General features: G+C 54.9%; 3 protein-coding genes across 3 annotated transcripts; all 3 read right to left on the bottom strand.

Moving 5' to 3' along the window:
* Positions 1-371: 371 nt before the first annotated feature.
* On the bottom strand, positions 372-1624 carry B0H65DRAFT_213725 (uncharacterized protein). Its single transcript, XM_062821970.1, has one exon. It carries the CDS (start codon positions 1505-1507, stop codon positions 545-547), a length of 963 nt encoding a protein of 320 aa, XP_062682388.1. The 5' UTR covers positions 1508-1624; the 3' UTR covers positions 372-544.
* A 1063-nt stretch (positions 1625-2687) lies between these two features.
* On the bottom strand, positions 2688-4851 carry B0H65DRAFT_426346 (uncharacterized protein; the record flags this gene model as incomplete). Its single annotated transcript, XM_062824627.1, is given in 5 exon segments — positions 2688-3461; positions 3481-3490; positions 3517-3651; positions 3711-3757; positions 4036-4851. 5 exon segments carry the CDS (start codon positions 4849-4851, stop codon positions 2688-2690), a joined length of 1782 nt encoding a protein of 593 aa, XP_062682387.1.
* A 1126-nt stretch (positions 4852-5977) lies between these two features.
* On the bottom strand, positions 5978-13025 carry B0H65DRAFT_213684 (uncharacterized protein). The gene is made up of 3 exons (XM_062821969.1): positions 12988-13025; positions 7161-12914; positions 5978-7106 (listed from the first exon to the last, which is right to left on the bottom strand). The coding sequence occupies exons 2-3, from the start codon at positions 12646-12648 to the stop codon at positions 6085-6087; spliced, it is 6510 nt and encodes a 2169-aa protein (XP_062682386.1). The 5' UTR covers positions 12649-12914; positions 12988-13025; the 3' UTR covers positions 5978-6084.
* Positions 13026-13191: the final 166 nt, after the last annotated feature.

The following is a 13191-nucleotide window of genomic DNA, read 5'->3' as shown; positions in this document are numbered from 1 at the left end:
CCTAACCCTAACCCTAACCCTAACCCTAACCCTAACCCTAACCCTAACCCTAACCCTAACCCTAACCCTAACCCTAACCCTAACCCTAACCCTAACCCTAACCCTAACCCTAACCCTAACCCTAACCCTAACCCTAACCCTAACCCTAACCCTAACCCTAACCCTAACCCTAACCCTAACCCTATTTCTATATATAAATACGTACTATATTAATACAATCAACTAAGTGTAACTATCTAACTACATTACGTACCATTATATAATATAATAGTTCTAGGTAGGCCCATACCTACAGACCCACACCACATACTCTACTTAATTCTCGTACGCGCACAGGATTCTCTTCCTATTCCTCGCACAACAATTAAAGTCTTAGCTTAGTGCTTGCTCGCGCCCCGTGACACTACGATTGCCGGAAGTAGCGACATTGGAAGCAGCGACATTAGAAGCAGCGATATTGGAAGTAGCGACATTGGAGCGATAGTCGATAGAGAACCGGCCAAGTTCGATTGGCATTAGCTAGCTCTCAAAGGGAAGGTACACTTTACTCCATCCACAACCACGTCCTAAATCCTTCCGAATCCTTATCCGCGGGCGCCGTCTCCTGCGTCTTCTTCCTTCCATACAATCCCCACGCCATATGCTTCGTCGGGTTCGCAGCTAAGCGCTCAAAGCTCTTTACAGTCTCCGAATCATTACCCTCGACAGCTCTTGCATGCTCCAACGCCATTCGAATCAACTCCCCAGCCCTCGCCTTATCATCAATCGCAGCCATCATCTGGAAGGCATCATAGTACGCGCGGTACACCTGGCTGTTGTACGTGCCCTCATCTTCGAGCAGTGACAGCATCTTGCGCACCATCTCAAGTCCAAATTTGACGTTGCTTCTGGCGCTGAGAATAGCCTGATCCAGTGTATGGATGGTGGTAAGCCTCATGTCGCTGGCCCTACGTTGGCCGGATGGCAATGAGCACAGCTCGCATGCGCAGTCAAAGTTGAACTTGTTCTTGAGAATGGACTGACGCTCGTCATACGCCGCGAAGTGTCCGATGTAAGAGATGGTGATCTCCTCCCCTTTCTTGATGTCACGGACGGCATGGATGGTTTCGCGGCTGATGCGTTCATTCCAGCTATTTTGCGTGTTGGGGTTGCAAGCGTGGTTGATACGTGATGCTTCAGTGAAAAGGCCGCCTCCGACGGGCGGGGAGCCAAGACCGAGCATGTTCGTCTTGGAGATGGCAAGGAAAGGCCTGAACTTGGTGCCGTGGCAGTTGTGCAGGCTGAGGAAGGCACGTTGCTGATCTTTGTCGAGGCCCTTCAGTTGTTCAGCGATGTACTTCTCCACGACGTCGTTGCCTTTTCCCATGACATTAGTAGGCACGATAAAGAGTGGCTTTTCAGCCATAATGCGCGTGCCTTTGGCGATGTCTTGGGTTGCGATGACACCAGTACCCTTGTTGGGAATTGGGACGATGTCATAAAGTCTTTGCTGGTTGTTCGTCGCCATTGTGTGTGCTTCGTGAACCGAAGATGCGGTGTAAGGCTCGTGGAAGAGTGTGAAGGAATGAAGGAAGCTGTCCGTCTGGTTCTCTCAGATGAGAGTAGAGTTTGCTTCTTATGTATCCCACTCTGTTCTTGGTCGATGGCAACAAGTTGTTGCTCTGAGGCAAGCTTGAGACGAAGGAGGTACCAGACCTGACCCAACAAACCACATCTCAGGTCTCAGGGATGTCAGCCTTTCATGTCTGTTTGCGGTCGTCGACGCAGGACTCATGTGGCTTGCCACGGCTTTGGGCCTCCCGCAGAGGCCAGGGCGACCAATCTCATCGGTAGTTTCTCTCATGGGCCTCCCACGTCAATGTCCGGTAAGCAGCATTGCCAGCATGTGAGGACCAGGACAGCAGATAAACGGCAGGTTGCGGTTGTCTCTCTGTTAGAAGGGAATCAGCAAACTCTCACCGTCTCAAGATCATCGTCGGACAAGGTATCGTGGAATGCGAGCACAGATGCCCCGGGTTCGCCTGTCTTTAATGCTCCAGCACGACGGTACAAGTGCCCGCTCCCCGAATCACCATACGGAGCTTGTTCCAGTTCAGTCTCTGGAACGAGGACCAATCCCCCTTGATAACGCTTCCCTGTATTCTCTCCGTAAGTGTACCACTCCAACAATAGCACGAGCAGGACTGGCTCGCCCGGTGGACATGTGTTTATTGCATTCGATATGGTTTCCGAGGCAGTTATCGAGCCAGTGTTGTGCAAGACTTGATGACTCGGGCGAGGCCGTTGAGGATGGGAGTTGGGAACCGGGCCGTAGCATCGATTGACCCCGCGCGCGACACCCGCCTTTGTTGCTCCTTCCTGCCTTCAGCGGGTTGAACTGCTCGACATGGCCCGGGGAGATTCTCCCTCTCGCTGTCGGGTTTGATGTCTTCCCCAAACGGTAAAGTTCCTGGCAACTTCAGAAAGGGAAGAGAAACTGGGACAGCATTTCTCTTTTTAACCGAATACATATTTGATTCTTCTTTTTCATTGTTGAATCGGTCTTTCTCCCATGTTGTTCCGAGAATATCTCCATTTACCCCCTGAAGCAATTCGTTTACAGCGGCCTTACAAAGCCCAGAGCGCTGGAAACCCCTCCTCACCCCCGCAACGCCCCGCTCCTCCCCCAACTGGTTCCCCAGACCCCACTACCAACCCCCACCAATCCCACCGCCCCCCTCCTTCTCCGCATCCCAATCCCTTTCGACTCTCCAGCCATCCTTCAACCCATTTCCATTTCCATCTCCCGTCTTTTTCCCAGTCGCCCACTTCCTCGCGATATTATACCCGCGATGTCCCCATTTCTCCGAAAACACCGCTCGTCCCGACTCGATCCACATCTGCATGCCGGCCTCGAACCCCTCCGCGTCCCGATAAAACGGCTCTCCTTGTCCACCCTGCTGTTTCACCTGCCAGCTCTTGTTCCGCCCGCCGTTACCGCGGGCGTACTTGGCTCGTTGCATGCGGCGGGCCGTCGACAACAAGCTGGCGTACGTTTCAGCTTCCGCGAACTTGGACGTGTCTTTCGCCGTCGCCGCTGCTGCTGAACCGGGTTTCTTGGGGTTAGGGTGAGGATCGCCGGGGAAGGAAGCTTTGATGCCCGGAATGCGGAACAGCGCGCCGATGTCGTCGAGAACGGTGCTCACGTCCAGGATGTGCCCTGCCCTTGTCGCTGGCGTCGTGGACACGTTCTGTGCGTAGCCCGCCCACATCAATCGGGTGTACATGTCGCAGTCGGTACCGTAGAAGGGAATGTGCGTGTCCCAGCCGCCCACGGAGAGGATGGCATCCCGGTGGACGAGGGTGAGGTGGTCATAGGAGAAGAAGTGGTGGGCCCACTTGGGATGGGAAAGGTCGCGGCATTGGTTGAGGGTATGGAGGGCATTGGCGTAAAGAGAGCGGTATTCTTCGGGCTCGTCGTCCTCGAATGGTTAGCTGGACGTGGAGGAAGCTTTGGTCTTGGATTTGGCCTTGGACTTGTCGGACTTGGACTGCGACTTGGCTCGGGCAGCGGCAGCTGGGGAATACGATGGGTGTCGGTGTTCGTAAGAGAAGACGATCAGGTCTTGATGTGACCAGAAGTATTCGGTCCAGCCGCGTTGGAGGGCAGTCCTGTGTCCATGTCACCGGTCAGCAGCCGTTCCGATCGGAAGGGAAAGGAGGGAACTAACCAAGCAAAGAAGTTCTGCAACTGCGAAAACGTCAAGAGCGTCGGAGTCTGCCATCCAGTAAATCAGCCAGTATCCATGTCATTCCTTCGTCCCTTGTACATTCCCTCTTCCCATCTTCTCGACTCTCCTTTTGCTCTTCCTACCCGCTTCCCAATCCCACAACGCACACCGCCCATGTCCACAACCCTGTGGCTTTTCCCATACCCGTCAGGACTAGAATCGTCTTTCTGCCCAGGCGAAACGGGCATATCCCCAGTTCCATCCCCTCCTATCCTTGGCTAGGGGTCAAACCAGAGTCGGGGTCAGCATCAGAAACGGCACCTACGGAAACAACGTTCACTCCAAGCATCCCCAACTGCGTCCGGTTCATAAAAAACGGATTCTGCAACCCCAACAACTCCCGCTCATTCGCATCCATCGTCCCCGTATTCTCGACGACATAAATCTCTTCCGCCGGCCAGCCTGCTGCAATGTAACTGGACACACATTGCAATAGGAGTGGCCAGTTGCGGGTGAACCCGATCAGCAGCGGTGCCATGCCGGTCGGGTTGAGGCTGGAGTGGTAAGGGGAGGAGGTGGGAGGGTCGGGGCGGCGGCCGAAAGACTTGCTGCCGAAGCGGGAGAAGTAAGACCTCGACGGCTGCTGGGTAAGTCCCTGGGAGGAGTGAGAAGGGTGGAGGTGGCGGAAATGCGAGGGGCGGTTGATCTCGGGTGGCTGTAGCAGCCTTCTCAGTTTGCGAGGCGGCAAGTTGGAAGAGAGGAGGGGGAAGGGGTCAGTGATTGGAGGGGACGGAGGAGTGGGAGGGAGGAAGACAGGCGGAGACAGGGAGGCAATACCCGCTTCGTTCCAGGTGAAAAAATCCTTTAGGAGCTTTGCTTGGGGGACGACGGGCCGGCCGGCGTCTTCGGCGCCGTATGGCGGGATGTGTTCCTTGCTGGAAACATTATTGGAAGACTTGGAGGCGTTATCTGAGGAGGCACGGGGCGGCTTTGACAAGTTGGACGACCAGCGGATGAGGGAAGCAGAGAAGAGGAGGTGGGCGGTGGTAAGGACAAAACAAGTAAGGAGGAGGCGGTAGCGGGTGCGGGTGGAGAGGTGCGAGAGTTTGGCTAGGTTGACTAGGCTGACTGCTCGTGTCATTTTGAGTTTGGATGGCAGCAGGAGGGCAGGATAGGATGGGATGGGATGATCGGTGCTGTGTTGGTATTGAGGAGAACGGAAGGGGGAGCAGCAGATAACCAGGGTAATGGATGGCCAAAGTTCGGGGATGGGGCAAGGAAAAGGAGGTGTAAACATTGCAGCCGCCATTGCAGACACGACCCACAGATTGGCGGAAGGCCGCGGCCGAGATTTCGACATGTGCCGGTTAGTCAGCGGTAGAGGCTGCAGTGTGCAGGAACTTGGAAATCCAGCATCATCTGCGATTGGAAACAACTGGCGCTCAATGCAAGAATCTTGGAAACTGGTCACGCTGGGATTGATGTTCAAATCGCCTTCATTACTGTCTATTTCAACTTGGTAGGCCTCGCCGATGCTCCTCGGAGGGCTCCTTATCAGCGCCGCGCGCCTCTCCGCCTCTGGGCACACCCTCCTCCCGTCTTTTTGGTCTGCTATTTCAGCAGTCACCTCCAAATGCCCAGGGTACGAATGATCGATCTTCTCATCCTATCAAAGTATAAGCGGACAAAGTCTTGTACAAGAATCGGATAAGGAACAGAATGTGCAGGTGAAGATCAAGATGTGAAACTTCGAAGACGTATTGTACAGGTGGTGGATGCGAGCAAGCAAAAGAGATAAAGTGAACAAAGGGAAAGGATAGAGATGCATTGCTCGTCCGTCGACAAGGAGCACCAAACATGCAAACATCCAACAAAAACCAAGACGTGCTTTAGTATTCCGCCCCCCGAGGCTCCCACTCCCAGCAGGAGCCCCCGTTTTATTCCGTGTAGACCAGTCCGTGCGTGAACGATAGTAATTGACAAGATGAAGATGAAGGAGATTATGATTGATGAAGCGTGTAGTGCGGAACATGTTGATGATGATAGAAGATAGAAAGTCGGAGTGAAATGTCCCATGAAATATCCTGAAGCGCAGACGTGATGAACTAGAATGAAAGAAAACAAAAGAACGCAACCTCCCTCCTTGAGCCCCCAATGCCATATGTTATCCTAAACCGAAAGAAACGAGAGCGTGTAGCGTTGATAGCATGAGCTGAATATATAAGAGCACGGGTCTGGGGTTCGTCCTTCAAATAAACTCTTCTCCAGCCCGGCGCACACGAAGCGGATGGCGAGGCGGACGTGGCGGACAAGGCGGACAATGATCCCACCCGGGGAAATGCTCATCGTGCACATCGGCGGCAGACGCAGGACACTATTCCTCATCCAGCGCCCCCATCTTTCCATCTCCCTTGCCACTCTTCTTCATGTTCCCGATCTTAAGCATGCTCAGCCTTTTCTTGACACTTGCACTGCCGTTGTGGAACTTATCTTTCAACTCCCTCAAGTCCTTGTCCTCCTCCTTGTCCTCCTTTTCTTTCTTGCTCTTCTTCTCCTTTTTCCCATATCCATTCAGCGCCGCTGCCGCCGCCTCGCGTTCCCTTTCTCGGTCCAGCTGGTCGGATTGCGATTGCGCGGGTGAGTGCAAGTTGGGCTGAGAAAGAGAAGGGGATGAGTACTCCGTCTGCCAATCTGTGTTTCCACCAACGCTCTCAGCCGCGCCGTTAATAGCGTTCACGAGGTGCACCTTGTCAGAGGAGCTGAACCCGCGAAGGAAGGAGCGGCGGTTCGCCTTCCCTATGCTCTCAATTGGCTGCTGCTGTTGTTCTTTCCTGCTGTGAACTACATTGTTAGGGACAGATGGGCTTCGGTCGCCAGTGGTTGTGGGTGTGTTCATCATCGTTGCTGATGCTGATCCGGCGTAGATGTCCTCGTGGGATTTTGACCTGCTGGCGAGGTTGTGGTCGCTGGTGTTGAGTAGGTGGGGGATGGAACCAGTTGATGATAATTGATGGGTCGTGGGGGAGTTCCCATCCTTCTTCCTCCCTCCCAAGAAACTCAGCCTTGCACCGCGTCCCTGTCGGAGAGAAACGGGTTGGGAAATCCCGGTACTGACGACGACGATTTCACCTAGAACATCTGCTGCTTCGCTTGCGGTGTGCGCATGGCCTTGAGCGTTTCCGGAGATGCCGAGGCCGTGGCCATTTGCCAAAGAAGCCGTGGCGAATTGTTGATGTTTGTGCTGTCCGGTTGAGGAACCGAAAGCTGCCGGTGATCGTGGCCAGGTTGGAGAGGGAGTGATACCGCCGGTGCGGTCGCTGCCGGGAGAAGGTTGGGGAGAGCGTGCCGGTGGGGGTGTAAAGATTGCGATTTCTGGGGCGAAGGTTTGTTCAAAAACTGTATTTGTTAGCACCTCCTCGTCCAACACGATGATGACAATATTGAACTTACACCTCTGCAAATCTTCCCCGTGTTTCCTTACCACCTCCCTGGGGCTCTTCGCAAAAGTCGCCAAACACCTCTTGATCATGATCGCATGATCCACCAACGCCATCTTGATGGCATTTTCTTGGGCATCAATCTCTGGGGGCCCATCTTCCTCGTCCTCGTCTTCATCACTCCCGCATTTTATCGTGATTGGCGTCGTGCTCCCCATTCCAGGAATCAGCTCTCGGTACCTACTCACACTCGCTTCGCTCTCCGGATTTACACTGATGCTGACCGCATCGACCAACAACATCACCGTAGCCTCGTCACTTCCCTCACCCCCTTGCGCCTGTCCTTCTGCAACCTTCTTCTCAACAGCGGTCATCTCTCCCGTTTTTCTCACGATCCTCTCCAGTGCCGTCTCCTTTGCCGTCAACCTCACATGCTTGATTTCAACAATCTCGCTCCGTTTGAGTATGGTTGGGAAAGGTTCAGCGGTGGTGTAGATTTTCTTCTCAGCGTAATGATCCCGTACATCCCCGTTGGTGTCTCTCTTTGTGCTGATGCTAAACGTTTGAGGACTGGAAGAGATAAGATAGTCGCGGATGATTTGCGGGACGCGAGCGCGCTGGAAGACGGTATGCGTGAGATCGCGGTGGGGAGAAATGGCTGATATGATGAGGAATTGGCCTTCAACATCGTACTCTGCAGTGTCACGTTCATGAGAAGGGGTGATGATCTGAGCAGAGGGGTACATCTCTTGCATGCGGTCGGTGAATCCGGCCGTGCGTTCAGTAGGAGATGCGCCCTCGAAGACAAAGGCCTTGTCGCGCACGGAAGGAGGGAAGCCGAGGCCCTTGTAGACCACTTTGAAGTACTTGGGGATGAGCTTGTCGGTCTTGTGCGCGATGGTCTCGTACACAGTCGCAATGGCCCGCTGTGTGCGGGCGAGCTTAGCGAAGTCGAAGATGTTGGACTCGTACTGGGCTTGGAGCTCTTTGTAGGCAGCGAGGGCGCAGGACCAGGCGTGCCCGTCTTCGAAGTGCTTGATCATGTCGAAGTAGATGCGCTCCTTGCGCTCAAAATGGGATTGCGCTGGGAAGCAAGGATCGTCGAGGGCGGGTGTGGTTTTGAGAGGGTCCCAGTCGTAGAGGTCGGCGTGTAGGCGCAGAGCGAGTCCGGCTTCGGTGTGGTTCCGTGCCGAGGCTTGGAGGCTGGCGAGCTGGTGGACGTAGCGGGTGAAGATCTCCTCCTTTTGCATGTCGCGGAGGAACTCCATGAGACGCAGGCGGTGGATGAGGTTGGAGGCTTCGCCTGAACCGTCACCGCTGTGGACGGCAACCAGCAAATCGAGGAACTCGTCGACTGTGCCCATCAGCTCACGGATGGCAGTGTACAGCGGCTCATCTGGGATCTTGGAGAGCGGTTCAAAGCGGTCCAGGAGCTCGCTCACAAAGAGCTTCTGGAGGATACTCTCTGTCAATGGCTTTTCCTTAAAGTAACCATCAAGACAGTCGATGATCTCCGTCTGAATGACAGACAAATCCTCGCTCAGGGTCCACTCGCTGACAATCATGGTCTGCAGAACCTCTACAGCCATCCTCCGGAGACCCTCATGCACACTAAGACAAAGCTCAACAATGGGCCCAACAAGCGTAGGCACATACTGCACCTGATAACCGCCCATCTTGGACAGCCCATACCGTGCCCGCTCCTCCAGGCTTGTCTCCCACCCAATAGCCTCCCACGTTTTCCTCAGCAGATCAGCTCCATGCTCTCTGACATCGCCCGCAATCTTCCAGACCGCTCTCCTCTTTTGCTCTGGGAACGTCTCCAGCGCCAGCGAGGGGCTCCCCACCAGCTTAAGCAGCGTAGTGAAGAACATCTTCCACAGCTCGGTATCAAAGTTCTCGGCCTCATCCGGATGCGGGAGGAAAGACTCGAGCAACAAAGTGGCAAGATATTGCAGTGTCCGCATGGTCGACTTGTGATGGAAGATATGCACGCTCAGCCAGTTGGATGGGAAGGTCTCGCCTTGCAAGATGCTCATGTGTACGCGCAGGCAGTTCTCAATGATGGCGTTGAGATCGTCTTCCGCCAGCTCCAGTTGCATGCCGCTGGGGGAGTTGGATAGCGCTGACAAAACAGCAGAGAGCTCGATGAGGGCTTCGTCAAAGACCACCTCTTCGGCAGTCGGCTTGGCGGGGAATGGGTACGATGTGGGGAACAGAAGCGACAACCGGTTTTTGGGCGTCTTCTCGGCAGCCTGGATGGCGAGGTAAGACTGGATAATCTTTGGGATATAATCTGGGATCTCCGGTCCGAGATGCTCGACCTGGCTGGCAAGCACCGAGCAGCACAGCCGCACCTGTTCTCTCCATTGCTCCGTCACCTCATCGGTATGCCCCCAGTGCGGCGCGATCCACCTCACGGTATTAGCGCTCAAGGCGGACCGCTGCTCTGGGTGCGAGAAGATGTCGAGCATGGAGTAGTTGATGATGAGGACCAGCTTGTACAGCACGAGCTTGCCCTTGACGGAGGAGCAAGAGTCCATAAAGTCGATGGCAATATGGAGAATCTCCTCGGTTGTCAATAGGCCGGTGAGCTCGGGTAGCCACGTGTGGAAATGTTGGACGGCGAGCGTTTGGCTGCCCACCAAGACAGGTGCCTGGTTGCGCATCAAAGCATCGAGGGCTTTGAAGATGGTGCGCAGGTGGCGCGTGAAGCCGGGATTAGAGGTGGTGATCCCTATGCCAGCCTCCTTTTCCTTTTGTTGGCCCCTGGCATGGGTAATGAACTTGAGGATGTGCCGTACAACCTTGAACGTGGCGCGCAGTTTCCGTGATGTCTCGGGCTCTGTGGGTTTTGACAGTAGCCTGGTGAAGGACCTGACGAGACAGGGCGTGGCGAATGGATAATTGAACCGAGTTTCTGCGTACTGGTCGACAAGAGGAGCGAGGTTGAAGCGCCTGTCATGGACAATGTCCAGCACTCTGACCAAGGCAGTGAAGACGAGATCTTCAAGGTCGTCGTTCCCGGTGTAATGAACAAGAATGCCAAAGAGGGCGTCCAAGACATCGTTCAGCAACTTGACAACCTCGATTTCGGGAACGAAGATGAATGCCTTTAGGATGTCAGGTACCTCTCCCTGAGGCAAGTCCTTGCCCTTCAGCAGGCCCAGCACGACCTTGTCCTGGGAGAACCTCGTGCTGCACAGATATGTATCGATGCGCAAAACAGCCAGCGGACCAGTCACCTCGGCATGCTCATCGCGGAAGTTGGAGGCAAAAGGCAAGCTCAGGTATCCCCCCTTGCCTCCCGCAGGTGCTTGGGCGCTCGACGTGTTCTCATCCAATTTGTACAGCAACAAATTGTGGGAACCGTCATGGATGAACGCCTGCTGGTCCCATAGAGGCAGGTATGCCACAGCGAACGGAGGATTTGGCGCATCGGAGAGGTACATGACGATATGTGACTGATGGACATCCTGGGGAGCAAGGACGAGCTTGATGATCTGCTTCCACGGGTCTCCACGGTCGACGGCTGTTGATCTCCATGTGCTCAGGCCTTCGTTCTTGGAGGAGGGATATATGCAGTAGTCGATGCGTTCGCCATTTGCCCGACGTACCTCGAGGGTGATCTGGAAGTTGGTGCCGTGAATACTGCTGGGCAGCGATGTCGCGCTGGCTCCGTACCGGGACAGTAGGGTCTGCCTGGTCAAGGTAGCTTCGTCAATGGTGACATAGATGTCCGATCGTGGCTTGGTCGGTGCTCCAGAGAAACCCATCTTGTTGGTCTTGCAGATCCCAGACAAGACCGTAGGCGTCATCTTGATGAGGGCGTCGGCGTCCGGGTTGTTGAAGGACCGAAGTCGTATCTGTAACCTTTCGGCTCTCCTTGATCTTTCATGGTGCCCTGATCTGCTGTCGCATATCTCCTTTATGAGTGGGTCCCATTCCTCGCTGTTTTCACCGTGTCTGTCCGATGGGAACTTGGAGCAAGGCGCCCAGATGTTGACCACATGTTCGACCTCTTCGCCCTGCTGCTTCATGATCGAGTTCAGCTTCAGCACTCCAACGCCGACCGTCCTGTCGGCTGTAGTCGGTGGGAATTGGCCGTCCACCGAAGGACGACCTGCTCTCGAGTTAGCGGTACTCGGCGGTGCCCCTTCCCTACTTTCAAGAGCTTCATTGCTGATCTGCTGTTCTTCGGCCTGCTCCGACAACGCCTCAAGGTCCGAGTTCTTCCTAGCAAACGCGCCCCGGGTGTTCTTGTTGGCCCAAACCATGCTCCTACGCAAGGCCTTGTTCCCAGACACCAGGGGTGGTTTTGACTCTTTGGCTGATATCTGGGGCGAGCTGTTCGAGGGCCCGCCTGATCGAGAACTCGGCTTGGCTGCTACAACTGGCTGAGGCGCCCGGATTTTGACGACCAACAACAACTCGGATTTGGAGGACTGTACATCACCAATGTCGGCAGACGAGAGATCGGAGAAAAGCGTGCGCATCTGTGAGGTCCGCGCTAGGTTGGTTAGTTGTCCGCCAGCTGGCACATCTACTATGTAACTCTCCGACAGAGGCGTTACTCTTCCTCCGGGTGCTTTGGTTGCAAGGTAGAGAACCAGGGTTGTCGACTCGTTGGATGCGCCGGCAAAGCACTTGATGTCCACCATCAAGTGGTGCAAGGCCGTCAACTCGAGTGTGGTCGTCGGAGGCTCGTCCAGCAGGCTCATGACGGACTGCAGTTGGGTTATTTCCACGACAGAATCATCGCCCGTCATGACACGGCCACGGGCACTTGGGTCGCGCACAATAACCTCTCCTCCACAGAGCTTGTTGACACGGACCAGATCCCAAACCGTCTTTTCCCGTAGGTTTTCGTATTCCCAAGTAGTGAGGACATTGTGTAGAAACTGCTGTCGCGAGAGGTTGAGGCTTGTAATCAACTTGGAAAGAGTGTCGAGCTTTTCGTACTGTCGAGAGAGAAGGAGCCCGTGGAGGTTTGTTGAGTGCCATTCGCGGAGGCAGGATGCGATCTCATCAATGAGGGGTTCGGCAGCCGAAGTGGGTGTCTCGTCGCCAATCTTGAGCATAGGCACGGGAGCGGGTGGTCGAGGCGCATTGGGATCGCGTTTTACGGGAACAGACAATCGGCCTTCTTTTGTCACCCGTTTGCTCCTTCTCTTCTTATTCTCTCCGTTTGGATCTCCATTGTCGGGCTCGCTGTCGTCAGTCTCGTCACTCTCGCCCAGCACTTCGCGTACCTCGACACAGCTGCGGGGGAAGATGCCGCTGAAGACGCGAGCCTCTAGTGTTTGGCCATTCACACTGGTCAGGCCGGCAAGCAGACTTGGAGGGGCGACCAGGTAGCCTCTCAACCAGTTTCCATCGGGTGTCTCTTCGATGATGTATAGCTCGTCGCCGATTTCGAGGGGGAGGTCGGCTGCGCTGGAGGCAGTGAAGGGGTATGTAGCTACGGCGAAGGCAATTCGGGGCAGTGGTTGCCAGGGCATCTTGACTGTGTTGGCCAGGTAAAAGGCATCTATCTATGTCTCGAGCTATCTGGTGGGTGGTGGATACTGCGACAAGAGGATAGCTGTAGATGTCGCCGTCGCCGTCGCCTTCGCGGGTGTGTTGAGCTAGGAACCTGGAGCTCAGCTCAGCTTTTCCTAGTAGAGACTGACTCGGTCGGTCGATCGGTCGGTCGGTTGTCCGGTATTAGGGTTTACGATTAAGAGATCGGGGTATGGAATGTGTCGTGGTTGACTGTCTGGTTGGACTCGTGAGAGGTCAGCTAAGCTGAGGGGTTTCGAGATATTCCTGACGAGTAAAGGGACAGATGGGTGACTGACTGAGTGGTTCGTCCGGACTGGGTCCCTCCTGTCTGGGTGAGGTGTCTGGTGATTTGGGTAAAGGAGACGGGCCGGTGCCTCTCTCTCTCTGTAGAACGAAGCGAGCGTATTCGGTCGGGGATTGGCGGTCCTGAATGTGCTGAGGACAGGAGCTTGGACGTGGGCTCGTCGTCGAGTCGTGGGTTTCGTGGTTGAAACTGAATG

The sequence above is a fragment of the Neurospora tetraspora genome (genome assembly GCF_033439725.1).
Source record: "Neurospora tetraspora strain CBS 560.94 chromosome Unknown B0H65scaffold_4, whole genome shotgun sequence".
Classification (NCBI taxonomy): domain Eukaryota; kingdom Fungi; phylum Ascomycota; class Sordariomycetes; order Sordariales; family Sordariaceae; genus Neurospora; species Neurospora tetraspora.
This window is presented reverse-complemented; position numbering and strand designations above follow the sequence as displayed.